The sequence below is a fragment of the Acyrthosiphon pisum genome, chromosome A2, assembly GCF_005508785.2.
Source record: "Acyrthosiphon pisum isolate AL4f chromosome A2, pea_aphid_22Mar2018_4r6ur, whole genome shotgun sequence".
Classification (NCBI taxonomy): domain Eukaryota; kingdom Metazoa; phylum Arthropoda; class Insecta; order Hemiptera; family Aphididae; genus Acyrthosiphon; species Acyrthosiphon pisum.
In genome coordinates, this window is record NC_042495.1 from 94413558 (window position 1) to 94426672 (window position 13115).

Here is a 13115-nt window from a genome sequence, read left to right on the forward strand (position 1 = left end):
TAATAATTCAGATAATGTTGAAGTATATTTTAAAAAAATACAGTGAGTTTAAAGTTGACAACAATATAAAGGAAATTATCTATATGACATCGGTCACTTTTTGTCCGAAAAAAAAAATAAATATAGATGAGTAAAAAAATAAAATAAGATTTTTAATAGAATTTTTGTAATGAATGACCAAATATTTTAATATAATATGACAAAATAAAATAATTAAAATATTAATAATAAAAAATAAAATAATGGACATTTTTGAGAGACTATTAAGAGCCAACCTCCTCGCGGTGTCTCCTGGGTAACGCTAATAGTCTCTAAAAAACAAAATTTAAAAGTATAAAAGTAAAAAATATAACATATAAACGTTGGTACCCAAACGTAGTATTATTTCAAAAATATTATGTTACCCAAACGTTATATTGATTTCTGGGGTCTGAAAAAAGTGTAGGTACCTAAACTTGTGTTCCCAATCGTTCTATCAAATCTCAGGTAAAAATATCGTTTTGTGCCCAAACGTGTTACGGCCGCAGTACATACACGCGCAGTAGGTACACTTCGATATCAGCTGTACTGCGTTTATCTATGAATAATTCCAATCCGTGTCCGGACGACACCCTAAACACGTTTGTGCTTTATTTGAAATAACGTTTAAAAATAACAAACGAATTACCCGATTCGACGTTCAACAAAGCGTTCCGCCGCATTATCACGTGGCCTCGGACTTGAAAAGAAAATCAGTCAGTGCACTGTCGCGAAGTCCGTCGCGGGCAAACAAGAAGTAACTTTTTAACGGCACTTGACGAGTGTCAAGGGTAGTGTAGTGTATAGTAGCAATGATTTTATGACGATATGACAATGTTGGACGACCCCAAATGGTGCGTCACTGATATGGGTGAGCGAGACGTGACGTCGTGTTGCGTGGACTTAAAGTCTTGAACGGAATCTGGACTTTTACCATGCTGTTTAATGTCGCGGCGATGCAGTGCATTTTTTACGAAATTTTCACTGGGCGACCAAAAACAATTTTCTCAGAATAAATAGTCAATTAATATAGTATGATTAATATAGTACGAATAGTGAATTATAATAGGCAATTATTTCATGCTCACCGGCAATGCCAGGCGCTTGTCGGGCAATGCGGTATTGCGGATTTTTGGCAATGGCAGAGGGCACGTCAAGGCGTCGCCATCTGTCGGCAATTCATCGAAAAACTATCCGAACGTTTCCGACGGCAGATCACGCGATGATTATGCGTCCGGGGAGGCTTATCGACGAATGCTCAAAACAAAACTTTAGACTCGACAGTTATTATAATTATTAGGTAGGTAACTATAATAATAATTATTGTCATCGGAGAAAAATGCGACTGATACAGGTTTTGTAATAATATAATAGTAACAGATTTTTAATTGTTCAGAAATATAATAATATTATATGTACAAATATATTTTTACTATTATAGGTAGGTACTTACGTGATTTAAATTTTTTTTTTTATTAGAACCATATTTTAATAAGTTCAAGTTGATAAAGTTGTACGAACGAAATTAATAACTGATTGTGATTATTAGAGGTTGTGTAAGCAATAGACGAGTACGTGCAAAATATCACAAGGCGATAAATGCACCAAAATATTTAAAAACAATAATAAAAAAAATCCGCGAAAAAATGTATGAAAAGGTATACCTATTATTAGCTATTAGCTCACCGGTTAAAAATTAAAATTAAAATCAATCAAGCATAATATTAAGATACAAACAATTTTAAAGCACGGAAACGTACAAGATTTTAATTAATTTCGCAAAATGAAATAAATAAATATAACGCTCATGTAAATAAATATACGTATATATTAATGTAGGTACACGGAAATCGATAAAAATAACAGTATCATAAATTAAGAACAAATATCGTCAAACGGACTACAATACAGTTGCAAAGTTTTGTAATTATATTTCTTAACTTTTTAAGTCATAAAATTAATTTTTTCTGCAAGAAACAAACGTTGTTTGTGGACTTTAAAACCGAAATTAAAAAATAAACTGATAATGAACTCCGAAGAGTGCTTCTAAATTTCAGATCTACAATTATTAGTACAATACAGTATGATCATATTAATAGGTATTATTCATCATAGTTGTCATCATCTTTGTTTTGGGTTAATTGAACAGTTTGTGACTATTCGAAGCGATATTAGTACACCCTCGTTTACTCGACAATGGTATGCCGACTTGTTGCTCGGATAGTTTTTGAAGTTCTTGAGGAGACAACATTGACTTGAAGACAGAACTAAAATTTAAAAAAAAATGTTATCAATGAATGAATTAACAAACAAATATTCATTTTACATACTTGGTCATATATTTAAGAAATCTAGAGGCATAGAATTCGGGACGTTGTACAGAAAAAGAGTTGGCAGTTTCTGTCACACCAGGTGTAATCTTCAATTTAAATGATTTCAAGCTATGCTCTAGACTTTTCGTTGTTCGAAAAGTTTGTAGTATGTCAATAATTCCAACAAATAGTAATAATTTTTCACCATTGACACTCATAGCAGGTATGCTACCACTTAATGAAGCATCATTTTCATCTGACACAGGCCAAGCCTCTACTTGAATACTTTTCTCCCCTACTGAATCAGTCATCAACCTATCCCACCTTTTAGCTGCCGCCTTTAAATCGTCATTTTTTTGTAAAGTTTTGTCAACGGTTTTCAAAGCACGGTCGATGTAATGAACGCCAATTAAAATACTGTAATCCATTATATTAAAATCTTTTAGTATTTTACAATCTTTTTCTATTGCTTTGAGAAGAGCTAAGCGAGTGTCTTGCTTTAAAAATATACCCTCAGGATGAAGTTCGCAATTAAAATCTAAATCTTTGAATGTAGGTGAATTTTTTTTTTTTTCACTATCGGAAGCTTTTCTACCGAGAGTCGAACCTTTCAGATCAAATTTTTGGTGCATTTTTATGTTAGAAGGTAGTAAATTGTTCATAGATACAAATTTATTGTCTATTGATTTGGATTGAAAATTATAAAAACCGGAAAATTTTGGCAACAGAGATTCCCGATTGTCAGTCAAATAAGTGGTGTAGCTAGGAAGTAACCTTAGTAAACATTCATCTTCGGTTTGCTGTACAGTTTTCATGATTAATTTATCATCTGGTGTGAGGTAAAATAATGATTTACTAGCACCCGGGTTGGCCAGTTCATTAAGAGGTGAGTTACAAAACGAGGCAACATAATCTTTTGGGTTAATGCCGAATAAGCGTCTGAAATAATGGAATGTAAGTGGAGCGTATGTGGAAAAAGAAAAATCTGGATATTGTATATTGTTATTAGTATCACGCCAATTATCAAACGTCATCTTTGAAATGACCTTAAAATCATCAGGCAATGAATTGAGTTCGGGATTTGGAGGTCTGCGTTCAATTTCATGTTTTATTCCCAGTTGTATTGAACCCATAATTAGATCAATTTGTTGATCAGTTAGGAATTCTCCATCCACTAGCTTTTCTTCAAATTCCTTATCATTATCTTGGGCTAAGAGGTCTTGGGGTGTTGGTCCAGTAATCGTGATGAATCTTTCAGTAATAACATCTGAAACAGTCATAACTCAAATCAGTGTCAAGATATCCATTGAAAAAAATAAATATCTAATAAGTAGAGATAGGATGTGGATGAACTAAATAACACACAATTCCCTAAAAAAAAATGCAAAAATGCCCCAAATATTTCAAAAAAATAACTTTAAAATTGACTAAAAAATCTACTTAAATTAATAAAAAAAAAAATAATTTAATAAAAAAAAAAAAATTTAATTAAAAAATAATAATTATTATTAAATATATGATTTGTGATAATGGGTGTCAGAATAATTTAAAAAATATTTTAAAACTAATATATAATAACAAACATTTAAACTTTAAGTTTAATTTACATTAAAAAATATATATGAAAAATAAATTAAAAAGTAAAATATAAATAAAAAAAGTGAGCAAGTAGATGTCGCTTTGCTGTACAGTAGGTTACACGTGGATCACTGTAATGGATGGTGTTAAATTGTATAATATTATATAAGAAAAACGATTCTGAGCGAAGATAGTCAGTCAGCCTATGATATTAGTGACTATTAATAAGTATATTTGATGATATTATTGTGAATAAAGTAATTTATTTTCCTCCAAAAAAATAAAAAAATAATTCTTGACCATTTTCCTCCAATAAATAATAAATAAAATACCTAATAAAATAGTTAGTATAAATAATTTATGCATATCAAAAAAATAAAAAATATTCTTTATTATGCTTAATCGACAGCTGATATGGATATAGCTGATACCAGAATGTATCAACTGAAAATGTGATCCTAGCAGGGCTTGCATTTGAAAAAAATGCTGTTTTATGTTATTTACAATTAAAACGTTACGCAATTTTTGCGTTTATCGTTATTTAGAATTAAAATTTTATTCAAATTTTGCGTTTATCGTTATACAGAATTAAAAAGTTATCCAATTTTTGCGTTAACCGTTATTCAGAACTAAAACGTTATACAAGTTTTGCGTTTATCGTTATTTAAAATAGTGTTAATACCTATAAAATTAAAAAATAATAACCAATATTCAGGTAGGTAATGGCCCTATTTTTCGTTTAATGATATTTTATAAATTAAGCTTTGCGTTATGTTTTGTTTAATGATATATAATTTATTTTGTTAATAGTTATGTTTTGTTTTGCGGTATTTAATTAATTTTGATTATCGTTTTCCGTTAAAATTACGTTTACAAATTTCAATCGTTTTTTTTTTGTCAAATATAACGTTATTATAACATTTGCAAGCCCTGGATTCTACCTTAACTCTATATTTATAATACGGAACGTAATACTACAACACTGGCTAAAATATTGGAGGAAAATAGACATAATTATACAGTCTAAAATAATGTGGAGGAAAATGGAAACCAACCTGTGGAGGAAAATGGAACCACCTTAATTTATATATAACCTAATAACGTGAAACATTGTTTTAAATTTCCAATCATTAGCTATAAAAGTTGAACATTTTATAAATTTTTAACTACAAAATAATTATTAAATTTTAAATTTCATACATTTTGTCAAAATTATTAAATAACCATTTCTAACCTGTAATTTGTAATATTATTAATTGACTGTACTGCGAATTGCAATTATTCGTAGTCTTAATTTTTCGATATTAATACGACTTCTTGTGCTAAGGAGTACCGAGTAAGAGTATGTTTTATTTACAAATATCAATAAATACCTCGTTGAAATATAATCGACACCCTCTGTCCTCCCAAAAAAATGTATGGTGCCCTCCCCGTTCTGGAAAACACGACAATATGTGCGGTAACCTAAACTATTTAAATAATAGTATAGTATATTTAAATTGTCTGCTAAGTAATATTGAATTTAGCTTGGTGATTTAAGTTAAAAATTTAAAAATACTATACCATAATGGTTGATGAGTACATAATAATATAGTCTACTAACATATTGAAATAGTTAGTGTATTACTAATCAAGTGTCTGAAGGTCACCAAGCTAAGTTCAATTATTTAGCAGACTATTTTAACGTAAATTATATGTATATAGTTGAAAGACTTAGTTATAAAATTAATAATTATATCACAACTTTTAGAGCCGTTTTTTTTTATACTTTGCGTTTTTTTTTGCACGGAGTTTGGCGGAGTGTTTTTGTTGGGATAAAATAAACCTACATTTCACATAATATTTTGAATTATTATAATATTAGATGATTATTTAATATTTTAACATAATAATTGTATCTATAATGTCATAATACAAACGACATACTTTCTCTCTTTGCAGCCTCATTACTTGTTAGTATTGAAATTATCGTGAGATAATACACTAAGAAAATTATAAGTCCTTTGGAAAATGTAGACGTAATAATCATCATTTTTAGATTTGAAAGCACTATTTTAAACACAGTTACTTCTTACACCGTACATAAATGAATAAAGTTCCTTTACAATCAGGTAAAAATATAGGTCGTAGAAATATAATGAAGCAAAGCCTATGAACTATGAACACGTAAAAACCAATCAGTATTGAACAACTGAATAAACTATTATTATATTTTACTTTTTCATATTTATGTTTTATAACATCGTATTTATTAGCAACGAATAGGTGGTCTTTATAGTCTTATGAAAACAGCTTAGGCCTTATTCAAACCAAATAAATAAATTATCATTATACTCAATTGGTTTAACTAGAGAGCCTCTCAATTCACATAACGCGTCTTCTCTGTTGTATATACGCATGTGGTATGCAATATTTTATAACATGGATGCCGTCATACACTTTAATAGTAACAATATTATTATTATCAGACTGCATCTTGAATAGGCACATAGTTATACTCCATTTGAACGCGAGTTTTTCCAGAGCCTCATACTCTTATGAATTATGATAAAATATATTATTTTATAATATTATTTAATATTATTTGATTTAAAACAATCGGGCAGGAATTTTAGCTATGGCACTGTGGTGGGTGTATTTTTTACGGCTTTTTTAAAAGTACAATAGTACAAGGTTTACTATACAATACTGATATACACTTTTACACACTTAATCAAAGTACGATAGGTATAAGTATTAATTAAGTTTAAGCTGTTTAAGGTCACCTCAAATTATACCTTGCTGACTTCTGACATATTTCAGTGGTAATTATTTGGGGTTTAGTAAGTTCCCACACGAAACATAGCAGGTAAGCGGGTACATATGTAAGTTCCCTCACGGAAAAAAATACACCCGTACGTAAGTTCCCACACGAACATTTATTCAGACTTAGAACTGACAACTTGAACGTAGTTGGTCCAAAATATATTATAATAAAAATTAATAATATAATGTGTAGGTATGGTCCACATATTATTTGTACTTTCGCAAGCGTTTGTAGTAAGACTTGTATCAGAACTAGCACTAGCCCAAATACTAGGAGGGAAACTATGTCAAAAACAAAATATCAGATTATAGCTTACAAATAATAACACAGTATGACTAAGTGAAGTGTTTTAGCTTTTGCAATAAGCCGAATAAAATTTAATTTTTTCTATTACTATTATTATAATTATTATAACTATTATTATTTTATACCTATACAAATAATATGTGGACCATACACATTATATTATTAATATTTTTATTATATATTTGGACTAGATTCAAATAAAAAATTGATTGTACTTTTTTTATGCAACACAAAAACAAACAAATTTTAACCACACCGACTATATTTGAGTTGTCGTCCGAAGTCTGAATAAAGTGGGAAGGAAGATTGTATTCGGTGTAATTTTTTTTCGTGTGGGAACTTACGTATGGGTGTAATTTTTTTCATGTGGGAACTTACGCATGCATACCTGGGTGTGATTTTTACCTGCTATATCTCGTGTGGGAACTTACATTCGCCCAATTATTTTGCTCATCAGTTCCACGATTGCGGTCGCAATTTTGTACCAATTTATTTGCTTTTAGAGGGGCGAGTTTGAATTCAAACATTTCAAACCACTAATATAATAAAAAAAACCTGTAGGCACACTCGATTCCATCTCATAAGCTCTGCAACCAGGATCTAATATGAGAATATGACTACATTAAATAATATCAACTGTACGACGCACGACGGTCGGAAACGTGTATTTTCATATTCCAACTTCGTGGTTTTTCCGGCACGACGTGATCTGGCTAGCGCGTTAGATTGCACGCGTGGCTGTTTTTATATTATACGAAACCTTTCTCTTACATCCTATTCTACCCACTGGTGCGTCAGAGGTGGTGGCGGCGGCCGATCCTGGGCTGTTGTAATGTACTAATAAATTCAGCACTGGCGGGGAGGTGCAGCAGAGGGACTTACGCGTATAATAATACGAATTTCGGGTAGCCGGCGATCGGAGGGTGGAAGGGGTGACGTTTATTGGCGGCGTATACAAAAGTTATGGTCGAGAATTGTGAAAGACTGAGAGAGTGAAAGACAGGGATGTGTAGATATGTAGAGGGAGCGAGAAGGAGAGAGACGCGTTGTCGCCGGTCGCAGCTATTATACCACGACGAGGGTCGGCGCGGCGGCAGGGTGCGTTTTAGGGACGTGACGCGGGCAACAACGGTTGCAGTCGGCGGCAAATCAAGACGATTCCTAAGCAAGTCACCGTCGTCGTCGTCGTCGTCGTCTATATATGCGTCCCGCACCCCCGCAGTGTATATATATATATATATACACTCGCTGACTTCTATGTATACATATAATATGAGTGTATATATGTATACGCGACTCGGAGAAGACCATCGCGAGCACCCAGAACAGTATATATGTATGTGTATATACACGTTCCAACGTAAACGGCACATTGGGCGAGTGGGAGAGAGTGAGGTTGGAGGATAAACCCTTCACCCCCCACCGGCGCTGCTAGCACGCCGAAAGGATGTAATAATTTCGGATTAAACTTTAATTGAGCTCTCTCTCTCTCACTCTCTGCCATCACGGCCGCTCTCGTTCAGGCGACTGATGTACGTGTACATCGCACACACAAACATGTATATATACACCTATTATTACTATATATTATATTATATATAGGTACACGCTCAACTACACGCGCGCGATATGTATAATATATAATAATACACAAAACACGTCTCGTTCCCTTTTATATTATACATTCTTATCACCGACGTATATTCGCTATAGTGTATGTGTGTGTGCGCGTGCATTACAACTACATCTCTCCGCGTATAATACTGCCGTTCGTATGAGCCCGACGTCCTCCGTCGTAACCGTACATATAACAAATATACACGTATTATGTATGCATGTGTGTGTGTGTGTGTGTGTGTATGTGTGTGGGACATAAATAAACGACACTTGCTATTTGACGGTTTTTATCGGGGCAACGCATTTCCTCCATTAACCCTCAACTAACCAGACCTATACCTACATATAACCTATAATAACCTACACCGCGGTCCCGCAAACGTGTAATAATAATATGCCTTTCGGAAACAAGCTGGACTTAAATCGATTGGTTCTATCAGTCATCGCAGAATCTGTGCGAGCTGAAACATCAAATAAACACAATACTGGACGAGTAGACGGACACTTCAATTGAAACTAGGTTTTATAATTGTTATCGTACTGGACGTTCGTAAAGTGCGCCGCCAGACGGTCGTCCAGACTGACGTTATCATTGATACTTAGACATTAATAATATGTATATACATATACGCTGCAGACACACGCACACCCATACACCGGCCAACGGATTAAGTTAACCAATTCCGCGTAGTGTTATCTGATTCAAAGTGTATGTTATGTATATATATATCGGAGACATAAAGTTTGTTAAAAATACTTTGCGTGGGAGTATTCCAGTTTTTCAAAGAAGTATAGCTGCGGGAGAGTGAAAGAAAGGGTTCGGTTGTGTTTTTTAATTTCTCTGGAAGATTGTAGACAATTTATTGATATTGCAGTTTCGGGAGCTCGCTTTTAGTTTACTGTTATTGGAGCGGAGCCGTCGGGCGAGTGTACACACCACGACCACGCGCGCGTTTACGAGAGACAGACAAAAAAAATAAATATATAATACAAGACGGGAATTGCGGCGGGAAGGAGAGAAAAGCCAGCTCCTCGAGCTCATCGTTACACAACAACCGAACGGCGGAAGAGGACTATATAATACAATAATATAATAATACATTGCGAAGGGTACAACATGTATACACTGTATCTGTGTTTAACAAAGAGAAGAAATATATATACGTGTATATGCTATTGTTTAATTGCATCACTGGCAAACGAGTCCCCCGGCGTAGGCAACACTTTTTAAAGATATGACTATAATAAAAATTCGCGGGTTTAGCGCGTCGGATGAGCTTGGTTGGGCTCGTTTTTCGAGCAAAAATAATTGTAACGACCGCAGGCACTGGGCTGATTAAGATAATAGCCGGGGCAAAAAGTTTACACCACTATATACCCCGTCATCCAACACACCCCCGCCACCTCCGCTGTCCGTAAATTTCCGTCGCCTAACCACCACCCCCTCCCCCCCACTCAAGACCATCACCCGCGAAATGATTGTTATAATTATTGTGCGCCGATAATCTCCGAAGAGGAACAACAGAGAGCTAACTCCTTAGTCCTTATATATACATATATACCCGTATAAGAGTATATAAGACCACAATCGTTAATTACCGCTAGCGGTTGTTAAATGGCGCATTAAATACATATAACCGTTCTTTAGGCCATGCTGTGGCGGTGTACTTTGCCAGAAAATTCTCTAAAAACAGCGAATGAAAAAAATAAATAATAAAAACGAACGCGTTTATTTATGGTTCACTAGTACGTTAATGTTGTCTACTTAACTACCGTGTTTAATACCGTGTCCGATGACGCGGCCGCGACGGGTGCGCAGCGTTGGGACTTGTGGTGTGCGTGCAGTGAGGGTGGGTAAGGAGCGTTGGCGTATAACACTCGAAAGAAACTTCCGTCCCTTACTACACCACCCAATAAACATTATTAGGTGTATAATATTATTATGTGTTTACTGTTTATGCTATATTGCTATATGCAGTAAACCATAAACACCTATACGTTGTCGGTCGCCCGTTCAGAGTGTCGTATTTATGATTCGATTAAAATTGTTCACGGTGCATCATATTAAGATTTTAATCCGATCGAGGAGCGTAAAATAAACACCATTATTATAATACTCACGGTAGGCCATAATGGTAGATTTCTCGAATATTTATCTAATACTGTATATATTGTATATATCTATTGGCCTAAGGATGAAGTTTCATGTCCCCGAAACGTAGCGAGAGAACTATAGCGTTACTCCGTAACGAGCATCGGCTGAGATATTATATTGTGTGCGGCAATATAATATAAACACATCGTCTATACCTACTATATTCTACTTAAATATCTTGAAATATCAAGCCACTGGATGTATTTTTGTCGTACCATTAATATTTACAATTTTGGATATTTAAGTGTGCTTCTGTAAAGGAATTGCTGGACTAATGATCATTTAAACTATAATCACTGCGCATAACACAATAGTTTAATGGCCCGTTGAAAAATGCATGGATGTATGGTGTATGCTGCAGGGGCATAAACTGGATAAAAAATAACCAAATTTCTACCTTGAAGTATTCAATAGAATATTAGCGTTAACACGTCACAATGATTTTTGTATGACGAAGCTGATCGATGATATACTGTTGAATTTCTAAGTATTGCAGTATTTGCTATAGTTAAAATCTCTTACAACATATATGCGCGTTACTTATAACGGACAATTTATTGCCTAACTTGTTTTCAGAAAGATAACATAATATAAGAATTGAGTACCTAACATAATATTATTCTTAATACATTTGAGACGTCCCGACACTTTATAAAATGTACACCGTAGGTCAATACCTATATTTGGTAAATAATTAGTAGTCTGAGTTTTAAAGTTTCAAAAATATTTAAACTAAGAAAATAATATAATATTGTCGGTGTCATTCAAGGAAAAAGTGTTTTACGTGATTACATTTTGCGTCAAGTTTTAAAATTCCGTTAAGTTGTCGATAACGGCGAGAACGGTGGACATTATGGGAGCACTGACGGAAAACTTGAACAAAGACTGAATTCGTTTTGTAATTAGGTGAATTTTAATTAAACATTCCTGAATGTATATTGGGGGTGATGTGAATGACGTCCGAAACGATTGTCCGGAACGAAGTTCGACGGTTACGTAATTGAAAGTTTTCGGACAGACTGAGAAGCGTCGACTAGTCGTTACTTGGAACATGAGTCGGTCTGTATTGTTTTTATTAAATTATAAACATAAAATAGTTTTTTTTATGTACAAAGAAAAAATAAGTAAAATTGCATCAATGAATAAAATGTACAAAAATAAAAGTTTTTAATTAAAATTTGTCTTGTGTCGTTATCATATTGAATATTATAATCATTTCAAACAGTTTACGATCAATGAACATATGACACAAAATGAATTATTCTATATTTTATTTTCGTCGTTTTCGAAACAAGATCCCACGTTCACACAAGTTAATATTATCTTTACACATTTTAAAATGTGTATGCATAAGCACACTCGATTTTACTGAAAATTTTTAATTTAATATTGTAGCTGTGTTGTATCAAATTTGTGTTTGATCATCATAATACTCATAAAATATTGTAATGTTAGTTCGAATAATAATTGCACTGTTTAATATTTAAGACATTTTTTTCTAAGTAATAGCAGTATAGCACTTTTCATTGAAAAGATATGTGTAAACCTCGTTTGAATTTCAACAATAAAATAGAGTATTATCATAATATACGTTATTATAAAGTGCATTATTTATTCGAGCGATAAACGTGTATAATGCATTTTTATTATATTGGTAGCTCTTCGAAAGCAATAGTTAATCCAGAAGCTATAAATACATCAGGTTTCTATATATATTTTGACACATATCTATTGGATTTCTGTAATTTTGGGGCTCAACGTCAACCACTAAGTGGCCGGTAAAGTATTATCGTAAAGATTACCAAGATAACTTTACAAGAATATCGACTGTACATGTATATATACGTAAAATATAATAACAAATCTTTAGTTATATACTTATATAAATATAATATCAAACGTGAGACATTGTACGAAAATTTAAAATTTCACTTGACCAAACGTGAAGCATATGTGAAGATTTTATTTCTGGTACATGTAACAAACCACGAACGAAAAAAAACCCCAAACCTATCCAAAGAGTTTTCATTACTTTATAGTATATATTATGTTTGTTACCGGTATCATTATTTTCAATTAAACGGACAATTTCAATATAATATTTACAATTTCGTTTCCCGAGAATATAAAAATAGGTGATTCAAATAGGATTACTTCATTTATTGTTAAATAATTAGTATTATATTTGTGTGATAAGATGAATTATGTACCAACACAATTGAGCCTGTCAACATTTTTTTTTTTTAAGGGGCCTGCGCGCGACATGTTTTTTGCTCCAAAACATGCCTTACAGGAAAATCTCTCACTCCTCGTAGAGTGATCA

The 13115-nt window shown here is 33.0% G+C and overlaps 1 protein-coding gene across 1 annotated transcript; it reads right to left on the bottom strand.

The window, feature by feature from the left end:
* Nucleotides 1-1828: 1828 nt before the first annotated feature.
* Nucleotides 1829-6029, bottom strand: LOC100161889 (phosphatidylinositol 4-phosphate 5-kinase type-1 beta). Its single transcript, XM_001943186.5, has 3 exons — nt 5835-6029; nt 2349-3597; nt 1829-2285 (listed from the first exon to the last, which is right to left on the bottom strand). The coding sequence occupies exons 1-3, from the start codon at nt 5938-5940 to the stop codon at nt 2156-2158; spliced, it is 1485 nt and encodes a 494-aa protein (XP_001943221.2). The 5' UTR covers nt 5941-6029; the 3' UTR covers nt 1829-2155.
* Nucleotides 6030-13115: the final 7086 nt, after the last annotated feature.